This window comes from Triturus cristatus, chromosome 7 (assembly GCF_964204655.1).
Source record: "Triturus cristatus chromosome 7, aTriCri1.1, whole genome shotgun sequence".
Classification (NCBI taxonomy): Eukaryota; Metazoa; Chordata; class Amphibia; order Caudata; family Salamandridae; genus Triturus; species Triturus cristatus.
Genome location: NC_140590.1, coordinates 418862028 through 418887728, shown reverse-complemented (window position 1 = coordinate 418887728; position 25701 = coordinate 418862028). Strand labels below are relative to the sequence as shown.

Genomic DNA, 25701 nt, shown 5'->3' with positions numbered 1-25701 from the left:
CAATTAGAAACATTAGCAACACTATGGGCATAATATAACATTCAAATAAATTAATTTTTCTTATACAAGAGCCTATGTTTTTCATCTAGCGGTAAAAAAGTAACATAATAATGTTCAGGGGATGTAGGTGTTGGGCGCACAAGCGTATCCACAGGAAATTTCATATGTAAGAACCAAGCTATCGCACAAATACCTACAACACTAATTAAGCTTGCTGCCAAACAAATGAATGTCCATTTATGCTTAGTCTTTCTTGACGTAGGATGTTGAATATCCGGGCGTCCTTCCTCCATATTTGACATCCACAAAAATGAAGAATGTCTTTAACTATATTGTCTCTTACAATATTGCCAACTCTAATTCATAAATGTTCTTTTTAGGTCTCGCCTGCAAATGTAGCGCATGCGCTGCTTCGCCTCGGCGAGATCTATTGTCATTGCTTCTGTGTCCGGGGCCTGCGGAAGCGGGGTTGGTGTCTCGCCTGTCGGCATTAGGCCCCGCCCACACGGACGTGAGATTTCGCTCGCGCACGGCGTCTCTTCCAGGGTACACAGGCCACACCTCTTGGAAAGGACTCCCATTCTTTTTTGGCCACACCCTTTTCGAGAACCCCCTGTTTTCATGCCACTTAAAGCACTGCCAGCGAGTGCACCTGCCTGTGTGATAAAGCGCACTGTGCCCGGCAGTTTAAAAAAAATATATATAAAACCATGCACTCTGGAGGGTGAAAATATCAAATATCGGAGGTTCTGACCTTCCTTAAAGACATTTTTTGAACGTGTGCTGAGTTATACAAACCGGTTGCATTCGCGAACCCGGAAGTGTGCCCTGGTGGCCGCCATCTTGATTAGCAACACAAACCTTGCCCAATCTATATTGCTGCAGATAAGGTGCTGCGGGCAGGAAATGGTTTATTTGCCTAAGAGCAAGCATGGCGCGCTGCCTGCAGCCGGGGAGGCGCTCGGCTTTTCAATGACCTTTGTTTGAAAAGTATAAGCCACTCCCATTTATTGCCCGTGGCACTCCCAGTTCAGAAGAAGGTTTTTTTTAAATAATGTTTATTGTATGTAACAATTTTAGAACTATGCAGTTGAAGTCCTGCAGCAACCCTCCCCCACACACTAAAAGCAGTGCACAAGTCTGTGTAGTTATACGATACGGGTTTATACGGCGCAGAATCTCCAGGAAGGAGTTTCCTGTCTTTGTACGGACTGAGACTGGAATGTGCGGAGGAAAAAGTCCATTATTGCTGATTAAAGAGTCGGGTTATAGGGACTTCCGGTATTTGTGATATGCAGCTCTGTCCGAAGAGTGATAGGGAAAGCAAGCGCTGCAGAGGCCCGCAGTCAAAGGAGCTCCCAGCCCAGCTGCGACGGTAGTATACCCAGCCACCTGCAGAGGATCACAAGACGAGTCCTGTCCTGGAGAGTAGTTTACAACCTTGGATCCAAGAATCAATTGCCCGGAATGTAAACCTGTTCTGCCACCATGTCAGGTCGTGAATAAGATCACTTAAGCCGCCTCAGAATTGTAGGTTGATACCGATAAGGAGCATTCACTTTAAAAAAAAAAAAATAAAAAAAAATAATTAAATATAGCGCGAACTCGACCAGACGGTATTGGAGCGCTTTACTTGAGCACCAGTTACGTTACACACAGAAACATACATTAGGTCTCGCCTGCGAATGCAGCACATGCGCTAACATTTTAGATGACCAGCCTCGGCTCCACAGAAATTATGTTGTCGAGTGTGCAGACAAAGCAACGGCAAGCTTTTTTCGCTCTGCTGCCGGACACACTGGGATGTAGGAGCTCAAGTTCTGACAGTATCCAGAATTTTTCCGCTTGAACAGAACTATTCATTCTTATGATTGCACAGGTCGGCAATTTCTCCAACGCATTTTAAAAAGAATTTGGTAGTAAGCGAGCAGGGACACGGGCAGTGCTTCAATTCCGTTGTTTATTTTTTGCCGTTAAGGACCAGGGCTCAAGTTTAATAATAATAATAATAAAAACAAGCAACAAGCATTTGCAATGCAATAGGTCTTGCATTTACGGGAGTTTGAGCTATTGACATTGTAAATGACAATGCCTTTTATTTTTGTTTCCGTTTTTAAAACATAAATAAAAGGCATTGTTATTTACTAAGCCAATAGCTTAAACTCGCGTAAATGCGAGACCTATTGCATTGCATATGCTTGTTTTAGATTGTTTATAGTTTATGTCCAATGCATATATCAGTCAGTGGGGGAGACTTTTTGAAAGAGAAACAAACGTTTGGGACAATCAAACAACGTTTTCACCTCAACAGACTCCAAGCCAAAAATTCAAACAGAATCGTTGCGGCTATCTTACTTCTGACCGGATTCCTTGGCCAAGAAGTGGAAAGTTCTAACTCTACTTCCAGTCCTGGGCAAAGTACTGTGATGAAAACACGAATAGTGTCAGTGGTTTTCTGCACCAAAACCCTCTTAATTCTTTCCATCCGGATACGGCAGGACAGATTTTGCCACAAAATCTAATCATAGTTTGGAAATCAGGGTTCTTCAATGGATTCAGGATATCCACTCCACAAACCGCATCAAGCCTAGTTTGGCCGCTTCTGCAACACAGAGTCTCCTGCCAAGTAGGCCCTCTAACCGGACCAGACTCGCCGCACCCCTTTTCTCAAAGTCTTTGTTCAGTTGGTAGCATGAGGTCTCAGATTGTACCTCTCTCTTCCAGCTACTGCTGGATCTGTAAAAAGCAGTTCTTCAGATATGACAAAATAGTGGTCCGTCTTTTTTTCGTTACTGAGAATGCTGTGTGCAATGCCTGCGTTCTCAGTTTCCGTAATCTGAGTCAGATCTGTTGGCACTTTTTTACAGTGCGAGCCATGGATCCAATTCCTTCTGTTCGTAACCCGGACTGCCGTCCACATAGCCAATAGGACCTGTTCGGGCCCCTTCCAGAGAGGTTCCAAGTTCTTTGAACGCTGAAACTTTTTCGTCACGATCCAGTCACCAGGTTGTAACGAATGCCCAGGACTTTCAGAATTGTCAGGAAGTGAGTCATGCACCTGTTGATGAATCAAAGAAAGATTGTCTGTAAGTTCCTTCATGTAATCTAACAAAATAGGGTACTCAAGTTCTCTCATTTTCTTGGGACGTGGGGGACCCCATACATTCATTGGTCTCCCAAAAACCACCTCATATGGTGTGAGGCCAGACTTGCTATGTGCCACTGCATGTGTAGACATAAGGGCTAACTGCAAAGCATCAGGCCATTTAGGCCCTGTCGAGGCCTGTACCTTAGCGAATTTATGTTTCAGGGTTTTGTTGTAGCACTCCACGAAGCCGGAAGATTGTGGATGATTAGCAGCATTAAACTTCTGACGTATACCCAAACTCTCAGTTATTAATTTAATAACTTGTGCAATAAAATGAGGTCCATTATCACTCCATAAAATTCTACAAATCCCAAATCTTGAGAAATATTCTTTCAAAAGGATCTTAGCATTGGTGAGTGCAGTATTATCTTTCGTAGGATACGCCTCCACCCATTTTCTAAAGGCACATACTATAACCAAGGCATATTTCAGATTGTTGCACCTTTCCAATTCTATAAAATCCATCTGCAGGACTTCAAATGGTGCACTAGGCGGAGAGAACACTCCTTTTGGGGTAGCTACTCCCTTCCCCGGGTTATGTTGCAAACAAATCATACAATGTCTAACATGGTGTTCAGCTGTTTTTCTTATACCTGGATGCTCCCATACTGGCTCTAGTTGTGTGGCTAAACTTTTGGCACTGACGTGTGCTGGGCCATGTGCCATAGTGACAAACGGTAGTACATAAGAACTGGGCAATTTCCACCTGTCCCCATCTGGCCCTTTTCTCCAACAATTTTCACTGTGCAGTATTCCGGTCTTTTCCCATTGTTCTATTTCCTCCTTTGTTGCCATCTGTTGAATCTCTTCATTCACATTTGCTATTTTTTCTGCAGTGGAGTACATCACATACATTTTTCCTTGTTGACTACGTGCGGTCTCTTTTGCCTTGCTGTCTGCAAAAGCATTGCCCCTACCTGCATCATCCACTACTTTCTGGTGTGCACTACACTTAACAATAGCCGCCTGCTTTGGTAACGTTAATGCAGTCAACAAATTCTGAACTAATTCCCCATGTCATATTTTCAAACCATGGCACATCAAGAACCCTCTTTCCTGCCATAAGCGTCCGAAGTTATGTGCAACCCCAAAGGCATACTGTCTGTCTGTATAGATATTAACGGACAGTCCTTGGCTAAGCTCACAAGCTCTCAGGAGTGAAATAAGTTCAGCAGCTTGTGTGGACTTGTAGGGTATTCGAGCTGTCTCCACAATTCTTTGCAGCATAGTGATAGCGTAGGCTGCAGTAATAGTGCCATCAGCTAACTTAAAACAAGACCCATCTACATACAAGTCGCCCTGGGCATCAGACAGAGGAATATCATTAAGGTCCACTTGACCCTTGGTTTGTTCTTTAGTGGTAACAATGCAGTAGTGTGTGTCACTAGGTTGCTCAGATGGCAATGGCAACAGAGTAGCTGGATTCAAAGTCACACATCGTTTGAGTGTAATACGTGGGGCTAATAAAGTGAGTTTGTACACGGTAGGACGAGCACTCGTCAAATGTTGTGTCTTAGTTTGATTCAACAATACATCAACTGAGTGGGGGCCAAAAAACGTCAATTTATGGTCCAGTACAAGTCCTGTTGATTGTCTGATTGAAATGGCAGTTACTGCCACAGCCTTCGGACAACCAGGAAGTGCCCTGGCCACAGGGTCCAGAACTGCAGAAAAGTATGCACATGGGCGTTGTTTGTCCCCATGTGACTGTGTCAGGACAGATAACGCACAACCTTTTCGTTCGTGTACATAAAGAATAATAATCCACATTTATAAAGCGCGAACAATCACCCGTAAGGGTCTCTAGGCGCTGGGGGCCGTCGGGAAGATTAAGCAAGCTATTGCCCAGAGTCACATGGTGCTGGGCTAATCTGCCACCGGTGCTGGGAATCGAACCGTGATCCCCAGATTCCGGAGTCAGTCGCCCTGGCCGCAGCGCCACACCTCTTCCCAAAAATGGTTTAGTGTAATCAGGTGTTCCCAGCACAGGGGCAGAGCATAGTGCTGCTCGGAGCTGTTGGTATGCATTCTGCAACTCAAAAGACCAAGGCAAAGGAGATGGGGTATTCTTAGTCGTAAGGGCAAGGAGAGGTTTGATAATGAGGGAAAAGTTGGGGATTCAATGGCGACAGTAGGATGTTATACCAATCAATGCCCTAACATCCTTTTGTGTTTGTAGAATAGGTGTGTGTATGATGGCTTTGATTCTGTCTTTAGTCAAAGTCCTTCCCTCCTTCGACAAGAGGTGACCTAAATAGGTAACCTCTGGTCGACAAAACTGCAACTTGTTCAGAGATACTTTGTGGCCCACTTTAGCAAGGTGATTCAATAACATCAATGTGGCCGTAATACAAAGTTCTGTGCTATCGGCTGCAATTAGCAAATCGTCCACATACTGCAGCAAAGAAGTGCCTTAAGGTGAGGTATCAAGTTGTCGTTTAAGGGCTTGACTATAAATGCTCGGGTTTTCTGTATACCCCTGAGGAGCACAACAGAATTGGAAGGACCAGCCCTTAATAGAGAACCCAAACAAATATCTAAGGGAGGGTGCAATGGGAATAGAAAAGAATGCGTTTTTAAGGTCGATGACGGAAAAAACACATGCTGTTGGCGGCATCATGGCTAACAATGTAGTAATGTCTGGAACTACGGGAAACAGAGGTATTACTATTTCATTGATTTCTCGTAGGTCAATAACAAACCTATAAACCTTGTCTTTCATGTCATCAGAGGTGGAACGTTTCAAAATTGGTAAAATAGGGCTATTACAAATATTGCTATCTGTTTCTTCCACTTCCCCTTTTTGAATGAGTTCTTCTATGATTTGAACTAATGCACTTTCGCCTTTGTGCGATATCTTATAGTGTGGTATTCGAGGCAAAATAGCATTCTATTTAACCTGTGTGTGTACCGGTTCGATAGATAATAAACCCACATCAGTATCACCCTCTGCCTACACAGAAGGCGGTACAGTCGATAATTCATGTGGAAATTCTTTAAGAACATACTTATTATCACGACTAGGCTTACCAAATGTAATGTATACACCATCCGGTGAACAATAACTACACGCATGAAAATGTTTGAGTAAGTCTAGTCCCAGCCGATTATCGGAACAATTTTGCGCAAGCAGAAATGGCATGTTGGCAGTAAACAGACCAATAGTAAGATCCATGGGACTAAGAATCGGCTTTCCAGCAAAGCCTACAGATACATTATTATAGCCAGACAAGGGAGTCCCAGGGATCTGTTGTTGGGAAAGTGCACTCCGTGTAGCCCCAGTATCTACCAGGAATTGCTGCAGGGTCCCCAATATTCCAGCAGTAACATATGGACCTGTCTGATCTACCCGTATTGAAACAGATCCCTCCCCTCGTCCTACGCTGTCCAAGTTAAAAGAAATGCCCGTGGCGTCTGAGGTACTAAAATCGTCTGCATAATAATTTGTCGTCGGGCAGTGGTATCAAAGTAATTCCGTCTATCACTAACAGAGGGCCATTGCAATGGACCCCTTGTCATTCTCCTCCCCATTCCTCTACCTTGCTGACGAAGTACTGGACAGTCAGATCGCCAATGTCCTTCTTGTTTACAATACGCACATTGGTTTTGCCCTAAGGGTTCAGACGTCGGGGGAGCTTGCATAAACCTCCTTGGGGGGTCAGTCTGGAAAACCCCTCTACCCCTACCTCTCCATGATCCATAGACCTGCTGAAACAATATTTTAGTTTTCAATTCCTTATTTTTACTTTCTTTCTTATCTCGTTCATCATTAATTTGGCCTTCATAATACTGAGCCATATCCAAAATTTTAGGCGGAGTGGAAGTAGCCCATGTACTCTCAGCCACTCGTAACTTTTGCGAGATTTCTGGTAACAAGTTTGCTACAAATTTGTCTACAAACAAATGTTTACCTTTGTCCGAAGCTACATCTTGCCCACTATAATCATCAAAAATCCCCTCAAACCTGGTGAAAAATAAATCGGAAACTGACTTTCTGTTTCTGTTTACAAGCTGCCAATTTTGCCCATGATATTTTCTTTGGGGGCACTACTTCCTTCATATAAGTAACTATATGATTTGGTAGATCTAATATAACCTGTGGTGGTTTCTCTCCTGGTTTCCTATCAACATCAGCTGCTTCCAGCTGTGCCCAAGTGCCTCCAAAAGGTCGCATGGTCCTGCTTATGGACCTTACGCCAAAGGTCGGGGGGCAATACAAGTCCAAAAAACATATCAATATCTGCCAAAGTCATCACACAAGAAGTCAATGCAGCATCCAGTGCTTCACAAAATGCACTAGGATTCTTTCTAGGATAAGGTAAAGAAGCTTTAAGGGTCAACACATCCATTCGCTTCCAAGGGGAATAGATCCATTGGAACTGAAACCGGGCCACATTAGCACCCAAGCCATCTCCTCTAGCCGGCTGAAACACCGAGACCGCTTCTCGCATGGGGATGATTTTTGTTGAAGCTAACATAAGCCTCTTGAGCTCTCGTTTCTGAGAAAAGATATCCGTTACCGCTTGTTGTAAGGGAAAGGCAGTCAACGTACTCTCGTTTGACCTTTTCCATATTCTAGGGGCTTCCTCCTTAACAATAGATCTCCAGTCCTATATCATCACATTGGCCATCTCTCCTACAATATATTGTTGAATCATTTGCGGGTATTGAGACAGGGACTCGAGGACCCTCATCCTCGCGTATATCATTATCCCGAACTCAATCATGTGCCAGAGTCATTAATATTGCTTTATCATTTTCTGTAAGGGCAGATCTATGGCGCCGTGTTTTAGTTTTAGGTGTAAGAACAGGGGTAGTAACCTTACTGTCTAGTACAGGAGTGTCGGCAGAAGCGGTAGGTAATGGGGGATACATTTGTGTTATTTAAGGTAACTGTGGAGGCGCTGTCGGGACCGCATTGTTACCAGTAGGATTCGGCGCATAAGGAGGCGGGGATGGTCGGCAGATTAAGTCCTCAAGTTCCGAATCGTCATCATCTAAACCCTGATTAACCTTCCCATCTTTAGCCACATATGTCTTTTGCAATTGAATTTTAACTCGTCTATCTTCACTTCGTACATTTTCCTCTTGTTCTTTTAATCTTATCTCTTTTATTTTCTGTAAAATTGTCTGTTCTTCAATTTTCTTCCTCTCCTTCTCTTCTTTAATTTGTTTTTTTCATAATCCTAAGGCATCGAACATACTCTGTCTACTCTTTCTTTTAAAAAGCTGTTCTACGTATTGCAATTTATTCAAACCAAAGGTACCAGTAAGTGGCCACTGTAAATTACTATCTGTCTTCGTATATTTGTTCCATCATGCGCTAAACAGTATGGAAGAAATACCGTGTTTAATGTACATTTCATAATTAGGAGTTACTTCTATAGGTGCTGGTTGTCTTTCTTCCAATATTCTATTCTTGTTGCAACAACAACAACAGCACAGTGCATGAATTCTACTAAAAACAGTTATGTATACCAATTTCTTCTTAACAATATTGTTAAGAGACTCTAATACCAAAACTGAGAAATGAGAAAAATTTCCCACATTACCTGCCAAAAACATTTGCAAATGTTTATTTACAAAGACAAAAACCAAAAAAGACAACCGTTTCGATCCTACCTGATCGCAGTTCTCCAACTCCCACCTGCCGATCCTCAGATCAATAGATCACCTCCAATATGCCAACCGAAGAGCCCCAGTTGAGACACACAGCCGCCACGAAGGTCAGGTCGATAAGCTGAAAATCACCTTGGCCGCGAGAACGAGTCTCCGTCTACGGGGGCCCCCTCAGTGTTTCTGCCTTGTCGAAACGACCTCCTTCTGGCCCAGCCGCGGTCATCAATGGGGCCCCACGTTGCCGACCCCAATTGTAGAAGTGGGAATTCACTTTATCCCACTGGTGCAGGGACACCCTTAGTCTACGGGTTCACAAAATGAGGATTGACACTGGAGTGGAACAAAACACAAGTTTATTACAGCTCATGAGCGGGCTCCGTCATACATACACTACAAGTGGCTGAGAGGGAACTGACTAGCATGGTTTGAAACCTGGTATTTATACAAATTTGGTACAGTAAGACAAGCACTAAAACTCCTTTGTCATTGTTACATAATGCTTACACAACCTCTTACACAACCCCTTTGTCATTGTTACATAATGCTTACATGCTGAACTGTGGAATCCTGATAAACCCCCTCCCATGTCACTTTCATAGATAGACAGGGGTGGGTACAGGCGTAGGTGGGCTTAACGATAGGAGCATCTGCATGCTCAGGGCCTTTCGGCATGGCAGGCAGGGCAGGGCAGTGCCTTTACTCAGGCACGTAAGTATTATCAGCACAACCAGCTTTCAGTAAACATGTAACTTCTGACTTTGCAGAAAGTCCCTGCAGAAACACAAAATGGGGGCTGGTAGACAAAATGGCTGAAAGCCGAGGCTAACTTAACAGAATACATTTTTTACCGTTTAACAGTTCCTCCTTTTTAGCCTCTGCTAAATACATTTTGGCTAACACTTAAATGGAATGTTTTAGATGATAGTACCTACCACCAAACGGCATTCTACCTCACGCTTCAGTGTGCCCGAATCAAAAAGATTAATAATCCCTTGTTAATTTCTGATCAATCCAACTAAGTGCACTAACAATCATGACTAACACAATTAAAATCAGAGCCTGGATCAAAAACACATCAATAGACTGCATGTTGGATCCTTTCTCATGGAATGCTTAGCTAATGTTATCAGGGTCACAATATTATCTTGGGTACAGATGCCACAATTAACTCCTCTTTGTATTGGGGGTAGTAACTGTTACTCTTCAGCACTACCTGTCAATTTTGTTTGCAATGTTCATAACTATACATTTTTTACAATATTGGTACTGTGGTTACTTAGGAAAGATCTCAATCTGCACATCATAAGAAATGCTCATGCTTTCGAAAATTGAAACTCGATACTGAACAAGAACAACAAAACAAATGTGAAATATCTATGAACACTCCATTTGACAATTAGCAGCAACCACACCCTCAAATGTTCACGAAAAGCAACCTCCAGCCATGGTACATTTTTATCCAAAGACACTGCTTCGAAAGGAGCAGAATCCGCTGAAGCACCTGCTTGCCAAGCTGCTAATTTATTGATTTTTTTAACAGCATTTTAGATGTCAAGGTAAGCAACTAGTGTCACATTAATTGAAGGTGATTTAACAATGACCAATCTTTACTTTACAAGTGTATCATGATCCCTATGTAATAAAAACACCAATAACCAAAAATGTAGGCCATATCACACTCAGCAATACAAAACAATCCTTCCGGCATTTACCTTGGCCGGCAAGGAATATACTATTGCTGTTAAGGCACAGTGACATAAACAGTTCTTGTATAGACTCAGAGTTACATTAAATCGAAAAAAAATCTCAAGATTCTGCATTTAAGTTTGGGAGAAACAACTCTGATACATTATTCTCAGACAGCACCACCATACAATGTACCCGCAACTACACGGACATCCTTTCATTCCCCATTTTCCCCCAGTAGTGACACCAAACAGTGCTATGCCAGGACATAAGGTGGTTTATCATCAATAGAATTATGTTCCATACCAGGACTGTCAAGTTACTATCTTTCTTATTTATTAGTTCATAATAGCTAAACTTTCTGCTACCACCCACCTATACGACTGGGCACCACTTTAATGAGAACAAGGTAACTGCTTCCAAGAGAAGTATAGAAGGGAAGCAATGAAGCCACAGTGTCTCTCCCCTCATATGGCATAAATGAAAAAAGTCACCTCCACCATATATCGGATCATACCCTCCTTAACAATGACTCATATGAGTCAGTACTAGCACACTTTCCTACCAGGAGAGACAAAAGCGATATCCCATGGACGTCCAGTGCGCCCAACATGCCATGACTACACATTCTCATCTAGGAACAGATCCCAAGCTCCAATCAGTGACCCTGGGCCGCTGACCTCCACAAATTCATTCATTATCTCTGCCTATATTCCAGATCATCCACCACCTTTTCATCCCTTCTGGATAATTTAATATGCATTTCCTTAGCCCACTCTAGCATGTCCCTGACCCACATCTTCGAGCTTGGGCCCCTTCTGCTCATCCACCCTATCGTCAGTCGTCTCTATGTCAACACCAGTTGCAGAAACTTGTACTGCATTTTCTTTTTCTTGGGTTTTACAATAATATCAAACCGACATTGTTTTGGAACAAGCTCTACAGATATCCATGTGACTACACCCAGTCGAACAGTTACCTTTGTACAGAAGGTATCGATAACGACACAGGAATCTAAATGGTGTCGGAAGGAGGCCTCATCCATACCACACTTTGGACAAGTGGCTGACCTACCAGGACATATTTTGCACAGTCTGACAGGTGTTAGGTGCAAAAAGTTAAAATGAATTAATTTAAGTTGTGCATTGCATGAAACCTTTTACCTGGGCACACAACACTAGGATCCCAGTGGAGAAAGGGTCAATTGGAAAACTAGTCTAAATCTCCCTGTCTATTCCAGTCAACTTAGAATATTATAGGAACTGGCCTGGGCCATCCCCAAAACTCCTGTGCATCTTGGAAGGAGTGAAAGACTTTCTCCAGGTATAATTCGCTCAGTGTGTTACAACGCCCTTATCTCCAGGGTGTCATGTTTGTGTATATAGACAAATGGATACGGAGTTCATAGATCTAGTCTGCTCGCAAAGGGTGGATGCTTCTGGATTTCTTTAGTGATCCTCTCCCAGATTTTACTAGTCTGACGTACATTGTAAGGGTACTGCACGAGCAAATGGCTACCCTGGATAAATAGTTTAATGAGAGAAAGACTCCCATGAGTCCCCTCAAGCAAACACTTGAACGCAAATGCTAGAATTCAACCGGGAAGCCATCACTCCCTAGCGTTTTGCCCTTTGGCATCACATGCAAGGTGTCTCTCAACACTTCAATGGTGATTTCTGCCTCTAGATCCTCTTGGAAAGGAACAGGGACCCACCAAAGATCAATGTTATCTAAACAACAAGTAAGTGCCATTGCCGATATCGGCCTAGCGCTTCTGTAGGTGTTCTGCAAGGAGGCATCCAGTGTCCTGTTGATTGCTGTTTGTGTCGAGCCTACTGTGAAAACAAAGTATTATTTACCTGCCCACATCCTCTTTAAAACAAGTGTCATCATTTACAAAGCCACCATGATCATCACTTCCTCTTATCTTGCAGATTAACAAACCATTTCAGATAGGTCTCATAACACATGCAGCTAGGGCACCATCAAACTACAAAATACCCCCATATCCATTAGGACCGCTTCAAAGTTGCTGCAATTTAAGAAAGTGTTGAAAACACACTTTTTTTTACAGAGTAATATGTCACAATGCATTAACAGTCCACAAACCAGCTACCTCTCCGATCATTTGTCTTTGACCCTGTACCAGCTCTCTGCTGCTTTTTGGATAGGTATGCGCTTCAGAAATACCAATTCCTATACTATTTGCCCACATTCCAATCGTAATTCCATACAAAATGGCGGCATACCTGGTTCCAAAACACTCTGCACCGCTTCATTTCTGTCACTCTCTTGGGCATAATTAACACTTTTTGCATTCTAAGCATTCCTGCACACATGGGAGAAGAGGCCAATGTTCCTGCACCAAACTTATTACAGGACACGACATGGAGGATGTGTCAAACACGATCACACCTGTAAGATTTGTTCTTCTGAGTATTCATTTGTTTAGAGGTGCAGTCATTCTTCTTACTTATTGACCCTGTGTTAACAGTATCTATGCCAGAAAATCCCCTCACCTTCTTCGCTTTATCCTTGGTATTCAATTCCTTACCATATTTTGACGCATTTTCAAATCAGTCTGGCTATTGAAAATGGGCTCGTCCAAATTGTGTTTTTTTACACTTGAGTTTTCTTGGAGCTTAAGATTTTTTGTTTTGTTCAATAATTGATATTTTATTACTTAATATTTGGGACTTATGTTGCCATTAATGTTCTCAGAAATGAAACAGTGTTTTATACTTTCAGCAGGTTTACCGCTCACCCATTACGTTAACTTTGGTTTTGTGTTTCTCTTCCAGAGCTTGCATTGCACTCCGATTCATCGTCATCGTACTCATTCAACACCTGTAATGGTACTAAAATCAGATTTAACATTTTCCTGCACTCAACACTCAGGCAATTTCTCAACCCCCTTTTTTTTTTTTTTCACACAAAAAACTTCCACCAATGACTTTCAAATATGTTGCAAATGTATCTTTCCAATTTCCCTCAGCACATGACTGACCTCCCCCCAAACTCTCCTTCCGATTCCTGTTGAAAACCACAGATTCTATTTTACCACCTGCTTTATATGGTGCTGTAACAGAATAAATAAACCGATACAAAAAAAGAGTCTGTTGTCCTTTGTTGACTGTTAGCATGACTTTTGTAGATATATTCAATGGTAAAAAATATACTAACAAACTAAAAGAATCACGGTTGCCTATCTCGGTGCAACACACAAACATTATGTTTTGAAGCTACTGGTACAGTGCACAACACACTTATCCTCCACAGTTTCCATAAACCGACCCTCCAATAGTAAACAAACACACAGTCTTTTTCACTCTTGAAGCATGTTTTTAGGTCGAGCCTGAGCCAGCCTGCATGAGCTGCTCTGGCGATCTGCTGTAGTAGAGTATGGAAAAGAAGCCCCGCCCACTCTCCGCCCCTATTTTTCATTGGCTTGTGCCTTTGTCCTTCCTAAATGATGGCTTCTGATTCCTTAATAGGCTTGTTAGTCCCTCCTTAGTACGGCCATGTCTTCATTTGCAACCTCCCATGGTTACTGGGCCCTTTACTTAGGCCGTTACACAGTACGTGTTATTTAGTCTTGTAAGCACTACTTTCTTTATGGAGTTTGTCCTACTTCAGGCACGACGACGTGCTTGGTTTACTTTCAGCGCACTTTCAGTTTCCATTAGCTCCTTCATAGTGCACGTTTCACTGTTTTGCCCCAAGTACTTGTGAGCATAGGTTATGTTAAAAAGAAAATTATTGAAAATGAAGTGGTTAAGTGCTTATAAAGAATTTTGCTTTATATAGTACATCCAGTTTGTGCCCATTTTATTGAAATCATGATATCGTTGACAGTGGATCGGGAAGGAGTGTCGGGAAGAGGCTTTCAATGTGCATTACTTAATAAGATGCATTTGTCTTGTTTAAGCAGGGCCTCAACAATGGCGGCCACACCAATAACGCAACATATGCCAGCAGCGCAAATCTTCTGCCTTTCTATTATGCTTTGTTTTAAGACTCGATCTTATTTTCATCACCTCACACGCTTCTGGGGCTTCTTCTTTATTTCATGTGCGGATTGCTCACCCATAACACATGAATGGCAAAACTTTTTTAAATTTTTAACAAATAGGCACGCCGCGCTTTAACAATGGCGGCCGTATGATTAATGTAGTTGTTCGAGGGTGCGACTACCGCTTGCAGTCGTTGATACAGCAAAAAAACTCAGCAACACAAATCAGACAAAACACAGACGGCGTCGCACGCCTGGCATTGGGCTTGCGTGATCCGCAAGGCGGGACTCGACCCAGAGCTCTGCCTGGGCTCTGACCCCACAACTCAGGATGTGTCAGAGCAGAGCCCAGCCATCGCGCAGACGGTACCTGTGGCAGCAGCTTCAAGCTCTAGTTATTCACATGTGGGAGGTGCTTGAGGACGCGGGAATAATACTACCAGCAGGGAAATTGTGTCCCGGTGACATGTCCTCTAGTACTCCAGGTAAAAGCACTTGCTCCCGCACCCCCTTTTCTTCTAACTGAAATGTGAAGTGGCCCTACTTCTGCTCCCTGCTTGACTCGTTGCAGTGGTTCCAGGAACTGAACAGTTTTCTCCCATGTGTGCCTCGGGTTCATCATAATGCACTTTATAACTAAGGAACCTGTTCTAATCTGAACGGGGTAGGGAGTCCGCCTCGTGTGGCTCCCTCTGGTTTCTGTTTTTTATTGCACACCTTAGACAGTTGTTTTGGGGACCTGTCCAAGCTCCCCCTTTGGAATTGGTTTCCTAATTGAATGCTCTTGAGGTGGCGTACCTGGCCATCTTCAGATGCCCCCTCCCACTGGCATACCTTGGTTGTATGCTATATACTTGCGGTGCCATGAACTAGGAGGATCAGTATTTCGTTTCTGAGTGGAAATAATAAGGGGTGGTCTATATCCATTATTTTGAGGAAGTACAACACATTCTACTAAATTTATTTTATGGAAAATATTCAGCCCAATACTGACGGGCCAATCATCCCCTCTCCCCTTATTTGAAGTACCACAGCATCTTGTTTTAGGGGCGTGATTGCGCATACTTTATATAGCCGCTCACAGCACACATTCTGCACGTATGCAGCTTGCCTCAGATGTTGAAACCACTAATTTTGCTTTTGTTTTTTTTTTTTAAAGGAGCATGGCCCCATGAAGGTAATGGAGCCTGTTAATTATACTGTAGATTATTCATACCTTTGTGGTCCGGAATGTTTAGGTGTGCGTTCACTTATTATTTATACTTGCAGCACTATTGCTTTAGTATTTTACACTTTTTTTCTCCTATTGTGCTTTCGATTTCAACTCCCGCGCGAATACGAGGCTTCCAGTGCGAATGGCTTCGCATCTTCCCTTGTGCAACCACCCTGTCTTTCCCTTCCTGCTTTAGGAGCAGAAACTCAGCTACAGCTACCGTCATGGTGAGAGCAGGCCCTATAGCACAATCTGCTTTCATCCTGTCTACTGCCACGCTTGTGTTTCTTTCCAGCATGGCAAGTTGTGAAGCAGAAGCCTCGCTGTGAGAGTTATTTCGTGGCTCACTTCTCATGACCCTTGTCTCCTACCAGGGGACTGGAGTCAGGGGGTGATGTGAATCCCCAGGTAATATTTGCCCCCTTCCCATGACCAAGCAGTGTTGGCCTTTAAGGCATTGTCACACTTTGCTGTCCTATCTACCGCCATCAGCTAGACTCGCCATGTATTACTTTTTTTAAGGATTATCTTTGATTTTGTAAATCTATTTAGTTGAGAAATATGGTACAAGCAAACACGTTTGTGTAAGAAGGTTTCATTTAATTAATGTACCAAGTTGGTCATTATATTTTTCAGTTGCACAAGTTAACGCAGGCTTCCCTTTCAGGAATGGTTTCACGTTAAGATCTATGTCGTTCCCCTCTTGGAACGGTTTGTAAATCTTTTGATATGTTTGTGTGAGTACCGTCACCTTTTACTCGTTAGTTACTGTCAACACATCACTGAGCGGCTTGTGTTCCTTGCAATAACCACTATAGTATTGCCATGCCCTACTGCATTCAATCTTAGATTTTTTTTAGTCGCAGCACTATGGCCTAGATTTACAATCACTGCCTCCGATGACCACTTGTTCCTGTCGCTGGTATGGCATCACAATCCTTTGCTTTAAGACACCATCACAATCTGGATGTGCTTTGAGGAATGTTGATGTGCATGGTGATGCATGGGAATGCATGGGTGCTAGTGAGATTGAGAGTGTCAGTTGGAGTATGGGCTGAGCAGAAGGGAGGCTGCAAGATGAACAATGTATTTGCATGAGGGAACATGCAAAGGGAAAATACACCCTATGTAACACATCTTCTCCCTTTACAGAGCACATAAAAATAATGCAAATGCAAGATGGAAACAAAACGGTCCTACAACACCATTTAAAACAGAAAGGGACAATAAATAAATATGTACGCACCTTACAACTCACACTTATCTCATGCAGACACATACTGGGAAAAATGATACCACTTCTATTACCACCACAAACCACACAAGCTGGCCAGACTAGCATGATAGGTGGCATAACACAGGACCAACAATTAAGTGGTACCGCACACCAACTACCAGTAACAAACACTCACACAATCAAAGAACTCGCAAACTCAACTACACAAAGAGCTCTCAATCCTCACACATCCAAACGAAGAACTCTAAACCTCACACAGAAGTAATGGGCGATTTTCACCCCACACAATCATCCCTAAAGCAAGGGCATCTAGTGTAACAGTAAGTAATGGGAAATTATCACCCCACAAAATCATCCCACAAGCAGAGGCATCTAGTGTAAAAGCAAGTAATGGGTGACTTTCACCCCACACATTCATCCCTAAACAAGCGCGTCTAGTTTAACAGCGTGAAAATGGGTAACAATAAAATCAATATAACATGACAGCGATGTCAGTGATGGTTCCCACGCAAAGGAAACTTGTGCACCAGTAGGAATTCACACTACACAGGAAATCAATCTATCACAAAAAAACCTCAGTAACTCTTCCCACTCAACAGGAAGCTTTCACACAGGTAGGAATTCACTCTTACACAGGAAATCCATATAATATGACAGCAGCGCATCTTAAACTAAGCACAAGCACCTATACGGAGGGTTCTACTACCACTAACGTTGTCAACATTGGCATCCAGAAACAACCATTCTATCACAGACTGAAATTAGGAGTACTAAGGTATTGCACAAGCAGCCAATCGATACTTGAATACAAGAAATATCCTGTAGGCAGATAACATTCATTAAGCATGGTATGAATGGAAAAACACGACAGCAAAAGATGAACGCCACTAATGCATAACTTGGAATGGCACTGAAACCAAGGGCCATACAACAGAAAATCCCTCCGCCGGTGAGCAAATTCTCATCCGAATGAAAGCAGCACGGTGAACACAATTACACAGTTCACTGCCTCAAAATGCTGCATCAAAATTTGATCAGAATTAAACGTCAGTACCAGTCAGCTCCAGTTGTCACCACTTCTGGCGTTACTGGAGTCTGGCGAAGTCTAACACGCATTCAGTTTCCTTTTTTTTCTTCTTTTTTTTAAGGAAATTGGACATCACATGGCAATGGAGTCAATAAACTGAAGCATCAGCACCTGAGTGCATTCTGAAGTAGTGCGCGCATGCACTTCTGAAGTCCCAGCACATCTTGCGCCCCGTAGTCAGGCCTGGTACTAGTCTTCCTCTGTAGGTATGACGTCACACTCAGTGTTTTTTACCCGATACATTTTTACAATAACGTTTTTATCAATACTAGATGCATACATTACAATAGCCTGTTTAATTGTATATCTCAATTCTATATCTCAATTACACACTAAGGCTGATAACCATTCCTTTCAAACTCACCGTTTCCTCTACAGTGACTTTAAAGCAAAGATTAGCGAGGCCCTCTGGACACAAGACACTTATATGAATGGGCATTGCATAATGCAAGATACAAGGGGGGCAGAGCTTCTCAAGTATCTCACTGCCCATGGCCTGGTTGATTTACTCTATTTCCTAGGCGAAACAAGTAATATGTTGACGTCCTTTCGATGGTGGGGGGTGGAGGGGAGCTTCTCTTCAGATTATACGTTTGTCAGCCCTGACTGTTTACCTTGGTTCTCTAAAGGAGAGATCCTATTTACAGATTGGGGTGATCATAACGCCCTGAGCACCTCTATGCTCTTACTGCTCAAGGGTCTAGCCTATGATGGTAATATAGCTACCATTACATAGCACTTCTCGGATGGTTTACGAGTAATCTGGCGCTTGAAAAACCCTAAAGATTCACTAGCAGCCTTACTTAAGGATATACTCTCCCTTTTCAATTTGGTTTCCAGCCAAAATTATGAACCAACTAACAATGTCTGAACCTGCCTCTGATCATTTTCAAATATACTAAGGCCAAGCACTCCCCTATTTACTTAGCTTCCAAGGACTTATCCACTGCCATTGATTCAGTGAACAGAACCAAACTTTGGTTAATGTTGCTGGATCGAGGTGTGGACCCTCTGGTGAATTTTTTGTACTGGCTACACTCAGACCTTTCAGCTTGGCACGATAAAAATTCTCATGGGGAGCTTTTCTCCACTGTCCCTTTGAAGAGCAGTGTGAGGCACAGGTGTACATTGGCACCTTTAATATTTATTTATACATCAATGTCTTAACAGCCCACTTATCCGCATCCCACACAGACATATCAGAATCAGTAGGTTTCCCAACTCCTGCTTTACTGTATGCTGATGATGCGGTATTGCTAGCCCTCACTCCAAATGCATTGAGGCATCAGGTGGATCATTTTGCTTCTTTTATGCACAATTTGAACTTAAAAACGAATTATACTAAGTCACACATTATGTCTTGTGGCCCGGGCAAATTAAGGTGAAATAAAATTAATATTAATGGGCATGCTCTGACGACTGTTGATAACTTTTGTTACTTAGGGCTAACTTTCAGTTCATCTGGATCATGGAACCCCCACCTTGCTCAAGCCAGTGTTAAATTAAATTGCCGGCACAGTCTGTAACCTTATTAGACCGGATATTAGGGGGACTGTGTTCTCATCACTGAAAATTTATAACTCACAATGCAAGACTGTAGTCACCTACGGTGCAGGAGTTTGGGGTTTTAGTAAATGCAGTTCTTTACAGGCAGAGGAAAGCTGCTGTTTTTTGCAATATTTCCTGCGTTTACTGCCATCTACCTCTAGTCTTATTACCCACTACGAGTTAAACCAGGAATTCTTAGAAGATAAGATTCAGCTGATGACACTTTTATTATGGGTTAGTATCTGGTCGAACCCAGCTGCTAAGCTATGTAAGGACATTATATCTGATTGCCTGATGCTAGACAAGGCATATTTAATACCTTGGTTGAGTTATATACGAGTTACTTTTGGATCCCTTGGCATAGCCTGTTGGTTTACCGAACCTAGCCATATTCACAAAAATGCCAGGATGGAGGTGAAAACACTATTTAAGGACTACTGTGCAAATAGTAGACTGGAAAAAAGAGATAGTCAAACCTTCGGTGTCGCTTTATTATAGTCTTTTACATATTGATGAACTCCCTTTATGGTTATCTCTGGAATTGTCAAGAAGGGACCGGTTAATTATTTTTCGCTTTAGAGCAGGGTCAATCAATTGGTCTCTAATTTTTTTTTATTTTTTTTTTATTTGACCCAGAGGGGAACAACGTTTCCACCTGCCCCTGTGACCATCAATCCACACAATCATTACTGCACATTATGTTCCTTTGAAAATTACACAGCCCAGCACGAAAACACTTTTTGATTCCTAGTTACGGAAGGTAGGTTTCCAACGTTTTAGACCAGCTCTCCTCCATCTAAAATCCCTAAATTCACACAAAACTGTTTTTAGCGTCTGTGCCTTTTTGAAAGCAGCTATTAGGGCTAGACGAGCCATGTTGGGTTAACTCATTTGAATTTTATGTGTAACGTGGTTTAGCATACGGAGTTTGGTGAAATGATTTGGTTCAATTTAGGGGATAGTAGGAGCGCATAGCGGACCCTATTTTAGGTTTTTGTTCTATCTCCATTCCCTTTTTTTGTTTTTTAAACCTCAGCCACTGCTTATAGGAGTATAATGGAGCAAAGAAATCTGGCTTCGACTTGCACCTTTTTGCTCATCCTAAACATGGTTGTATGATGTATTGAGGAACTTTTAAAGTTGTTTATGCACTTATTTCCTTTGTAACTGTTTTTAATGTAAGATTATTTTTAAATCTTTGTGTTTGATTGTGGCTATGTGCAAAATTTATATGTACTTTTATGGTCTTTTTTTTCAAATAAATTTATATTGAATTGTGTACAGTTCATTTGCATGTATTTACATTTTCTTTTGTGTTACGAAACATGAAATCCTACAGGCTTCCCCTTCACACTTCATGTACCGCAGCAATATTGTTGCCTAATTTATTTTTCTTTCTCGGACTACATAGTGAGGGACAATTAGTCCTCATGTTAAAAAAAATTATCTGCAGAAGATTTAGGCTGACATTTGACCTCAGCGGAGCAAATGTGACAAGATAAATACAGAATCTAAAGGCATCTCTATTTATTGCTTGGACTATTGCGACCAACCAAAAAATGTCTCCCGACTCACCAGTGGGTCGTAAACCACAGTTTGGGAAACACTGATCTAAGCAACAGAGCACCTACACATGTAAATCTGGTCAGGGCTCCATTCATCTTCTCCCCAACTGTTCCCATCTACCAACTTCCACTACACACAACACTTCTATTACAGCATTCAAGACACCTAACTAGCCACACAGAGAATTAGGACACAAAGGACTAAAGTGCTTTAAAAGGGCACGCACTGTCCGGTACTGAGCACCTGCACTTCTTTAATTGGTAACGAGTACCAGAACACCTTAGCACTGCTGCAATCCATTTAATGGAAGACTACCAGCAGCCATCAGGAGCAAGCAGGTACTCTAAAGAGCGAGTACCTGCCATTCTACATTTCCATTTAAAACACTGGACATTACAGACCCCTACAGGGAAATGTAGATCACCTCTAACAGGTGTCACTGTACGCCATGTAGGCGCGCCTTAGGCACAACTTATGTGGTACCTGGCTCCTTCTCCCTTTGTCTTCCACCTGCTAGTTCGGAGGACACTCAGAGCTTCAATACTCTACTCTTATTTGAGTAGCGCTCTCACACTAGAGCCATGGGCTAGGGTAGCAACTTCCCCTGTTTTGGTAAAGCAGTAGGACCAGCGTCGCATATCTCGGTCCTAAACTAAGTGATACGATCCCACCCGTCCTCCCCTATTGTGAGTGAGCAGACGTGACTGAGATATTAAGTGAATAGACTAAGGACTCCTGTCAAGTTTTAAGAATGTTTCTTCGCCTTCTCTTGTTCCACAAAACAGCATAGAAGTAATCTCTCCACCTGGTTCAAATTCGGGCATTCGATTACCTGTAGCTCCATGATCCCTGTGAGCCTGCTCTATTCTCTCTTGGCTCCTGGGGACCAGATTTCTTCTGTGATGTCATCAACCTGCGCACGGATTTGGCAGCGTATAAAAGATCTGCCTCCTCGTCTCCATTCCTACTGCTGCTGTTGCATTTGAATTTCCCTAGGCAGACCGTTTATAATAACGAAACGCGTTTTTCGCCATCATTCTCTCGACGGACATCAGTCATCCCATAATCTAAGGCTAGCAGGGCCAGAGTTAAAGGACATTCACTCAGCTCCTCAAAGCCAATCACGTCGTAGAAAACAACACTCCTTTCCTGGTGGGCGGCCGTAATAACATCGGATTCGTTGGGGAAACTCTTGTCGTCGATTGGCTGGGCGACTACTTATCGCCAATTGGATGTTAGGTCTGTACACCGTAGCAAGGCTTTTGATTTGCTCGGGAAACGCCTTGTATTTGACACATATATTTTTGCATATTTATATAGCGCGAACTCAACCCTAAGGTACTGGAGCGCTAAACATAGCACCGTATTTACATTACACATTCAGGCACGAGGAAATTAAGTGATTTGCCCAGAATCACAGGATGTGGACGCGACCTCGAGGCTCGAACCCTGGTTTCCTGCACCAGAGGCGGCAGCGTAGCCGACGGACCACATGGCTTGCGTCAGATGTGTTCCTTTTTCGCCGTTAATCTTACTGGGATCTGAAACTCCTAGAACACGAGGGGCTTATAACGACGGGACTCCGTGCTGGTAATATATCTCATCGTCAAGGAGCCTTTACACCGTATTACATTCGGACTCCGCCCCACAGCAGCTGCTTGTGGTGTCCTTTGGCGCAGAGAGAGCTTGATTTGCTTCTCCTATCCGTACGGTGACCGTGTGAAGCCGTCGCAGACTACTGGATATTAAGGACACATGCTTTTACAAACGTATTTTACTGTATATTCTTCTGTGGTAGTGGCAAACTCCGCAGTGGCTGCTTTGCCGGGCCGGGCTAGCCCGAGTGCTTGTCCGCTCAGGCCGGAGCAATGAGTACCCGGCTTACTGTCACCTTCGTGGGTCTTAGTCGTGGTTTTTATTGGCACCGTGCCAACCTCAGCTCTACAGAAAATTGGCCATGAAAACGGTTCGGTCGTAGGTGTAGCCCGAAGGCCCATTCACAAGCAGAAAACCATGATCTCCTGTTTTTTATTCTTTCTTAATGAAAAAGTCATAAACCCATGCAGACGATCAAAGTGGGATTTTGCAAGTTGCATCTATAACGCCAATGCCACGGGCAAAATACCTGGGGAAAGGATGAGGTCAAAGAGGATGGTTCGTATTACTGTGCACATATAAACCATAAAGGGCACCTTTCTTTTGCACCTGAGAAACCCCCCCACTGTATCGAGACCGCAAGCTCTCTTCACAGTAATTAAAAGGTTAAAACTGTTTTATGGCTGAGAGAGTGCCAAGGACTTTGCCATTACAAGTGGATGAGTCAATATGAGCTTACGCTCAGGATATATATATAATCTCAGTTGTGCTTCGTTACATTTTCTTTCTGCTGTGACGTTATTCCTAATTTATGGCCAAGGCCACTAGAAGTATTTGGTGAAAACCGAATTTTGTGTCCGGGTTGGCTAAATTATCTGCAAAAAAAGGCAAATTGCTTGGCATAATGTGGCATATTTTATGGTGGTATTACTTTATTTATTTTTACACTTTAACGCTGCTTTGGAAACGCTCATACCTCATTATTACCATTTTAACACCGAAGTACAGAAATCGGTAACTGAAAGGTGACCAGTCAACTTTTGCGACGGACTTTGCACAGTGCAGCCCCCACGCGTCGCTGCATTTTTTTTTAGTAACTTTCAATCTGTTTGAACAAGAAGCAATAATTTGTTTTGTTAAAATCTGCAAATTAAACAGCAGATGATGGATTATGTCACAAATGTGGTAAACCTAAAATTATAGAGAATACGCTGAAGCCGCAGAATTCCTTTGAACCTGATCATGGAATTATGTTGAGAAAAAAACACCAATAATGGCGACATTTGGCTCCTCTTACGCGAAAAGACATTTCAAGTTTCACTAATACAACACAGCTACAGAATGGGAAGGAAAAAGAAAATATGGCAACGATTCCATAGCAGCACTGGCACCATGCTGCTGCTGTCCTGCATACTCTCAATCCCCTGAGGTTCTCGCAGATGGTGCGCTCAATAATGTAATTAGAAGGAACTTAAAGAACAGACACACTTTGGGGCACCGTTGACTGTGCATTGATTTTCTCTCTACAAATTCTCTCATTTTGTCACATGAATAGAAATGGATTATAGTCAGGACCTCTATAATGATGCAATCCTGCAGACACAGTGTTTTATGTGTAATTATCGACTTCTCACATTTATCACAGAAGCCATCATCTGCTGCATATTTGGCAGATTTGAACAAAAAGTCATCTTAAACCAATCAAAAATTGGGCATTTACTCTATACCAACAAATTCTCTAATTTTGTCACACAAATAGACAGAAACGGATTATAGTCAGAGGCAATATAATTATGCGATTCTACTGGCGTAGCGTCCTATATGTAAGTATGGATTTACCACATAAGCCATCATCTGCTGCATATTTGGCAGATTTTACCAAAAAGCCCCCTTAAAGTCTCAAAAGTTGCTAAAAATGCAGTGGCATGTTGCTGCACAGTGGAAGGCCATCAGCAAAGGTTTACTGGTCATCTTTCAGTTGCTTATTGCTGTAGTTGCATTTTAAGCTGGGACTACTGAGATGAAACTTTGTTCCAGACAGAGTTAACGTGTAAAAAATGAAATAATAATAAAATTAATACTACCCCGATTTGCGCTGCATAATTTAGGCAACCCTGCTGCATAATTTCGTCCTCAGCATCCTTGATTTTAGTGTGGCTGTAGCTCCTCTAGTTCTAAATTGAAAATATATTGAGCTAATGCACTTCCTGCGAAGATGTTCCTACTGGCTTCACAAGCTCAGGTCGTGCTACTCGGCCTTCTATTGCTGAAAAAAGAAAGACCCAGTGTAGAAAGTCTGCTTGTGCTTTTCCTGTGTGGTCACCCCAGTTTGTTTAATGTTTTTCTGGAAACTATTTTGCTGTGTTTTTTAATTCTGTACACTTTAACCCTGCTAAGCAGGGGTAAAGTGCCTTTGTCCCCCCTGCATACATGTCCAAATTTGCTTATTTCTAATTGATAGATTTAACTTGCCTATTAGTACCTACTATATGGTCTAGAAAGTGCACCTAGGGCCTGGAAGTTAAATGTCACTTGTGGACTGCAGCACCCATTGTACGATCCACCAAGTGAGACTGCAAAATATGGCTTCAGGCCTACTATTGCAACATGACTGCTGCAGTGTAAATCCAGCAATGCAACCTGTTAAAATAATCCTTTTTGACAGGCAAATACCTTCCTTTCACATATGAAAAAGTCACCCAGAGTAGGCCTTGTAGTACACAACGTGGGGTGCATGGTATTCTGAATGCCAAACACATAGAAACTTAATGTCACCATGTTCCTACAACGACAATACCACAAAAGCTATTTTTCGTGTACCAGTGCTGGCTATCCGATACAGAAAACCAGAGTTCATATTAAAATAATAATACTGTTATCTTGTGTTTGGGACCAGCAAGGAAAATAATAAAACCTGTATGTTCAATAGTCACAACAAAATCCAATTTAATTGCGACGTTGGAATAAAAAAAAGAAATAAAGAAAAGTA

The 25701-nt window shown here is 42.5% G+C and overlaps 1 protein-coding gene across 9 annotated transcripts in view; it reads right to left on the bottom strand.

Moving 5' to 3' along the window:
• LOC146809840 (zinc finger protein 567-like) overlaps positions 1-22244 on the bottom strand; it is a 182544-nt gene extending 160300 nt beyond the window's left edge. For 3 of the 9 annotated variants that reach the window (XM_085616704.1, XM_085616708.1, XM_085616711.1), the window contains exon 1: positions 21949-22210. In XM_085616704.1, coding sequence (XP_085472830.1) covers positions 21949-21960 — 12 coding nt within the window. In that variant the 5' untranslated portion in view covers positions 21961-22210. Of the gene's footprint in view, positions 1-21948 lie in introns of all 9 variants that reach the window. The other 6 variants (XM_085616710.1, XM_085616703.1, XM_085616707.1 and 3 more) reach the window with 6 other exon arrangements.
• Positions 22245-25701: the final 3457 nt, after the last annotated feature.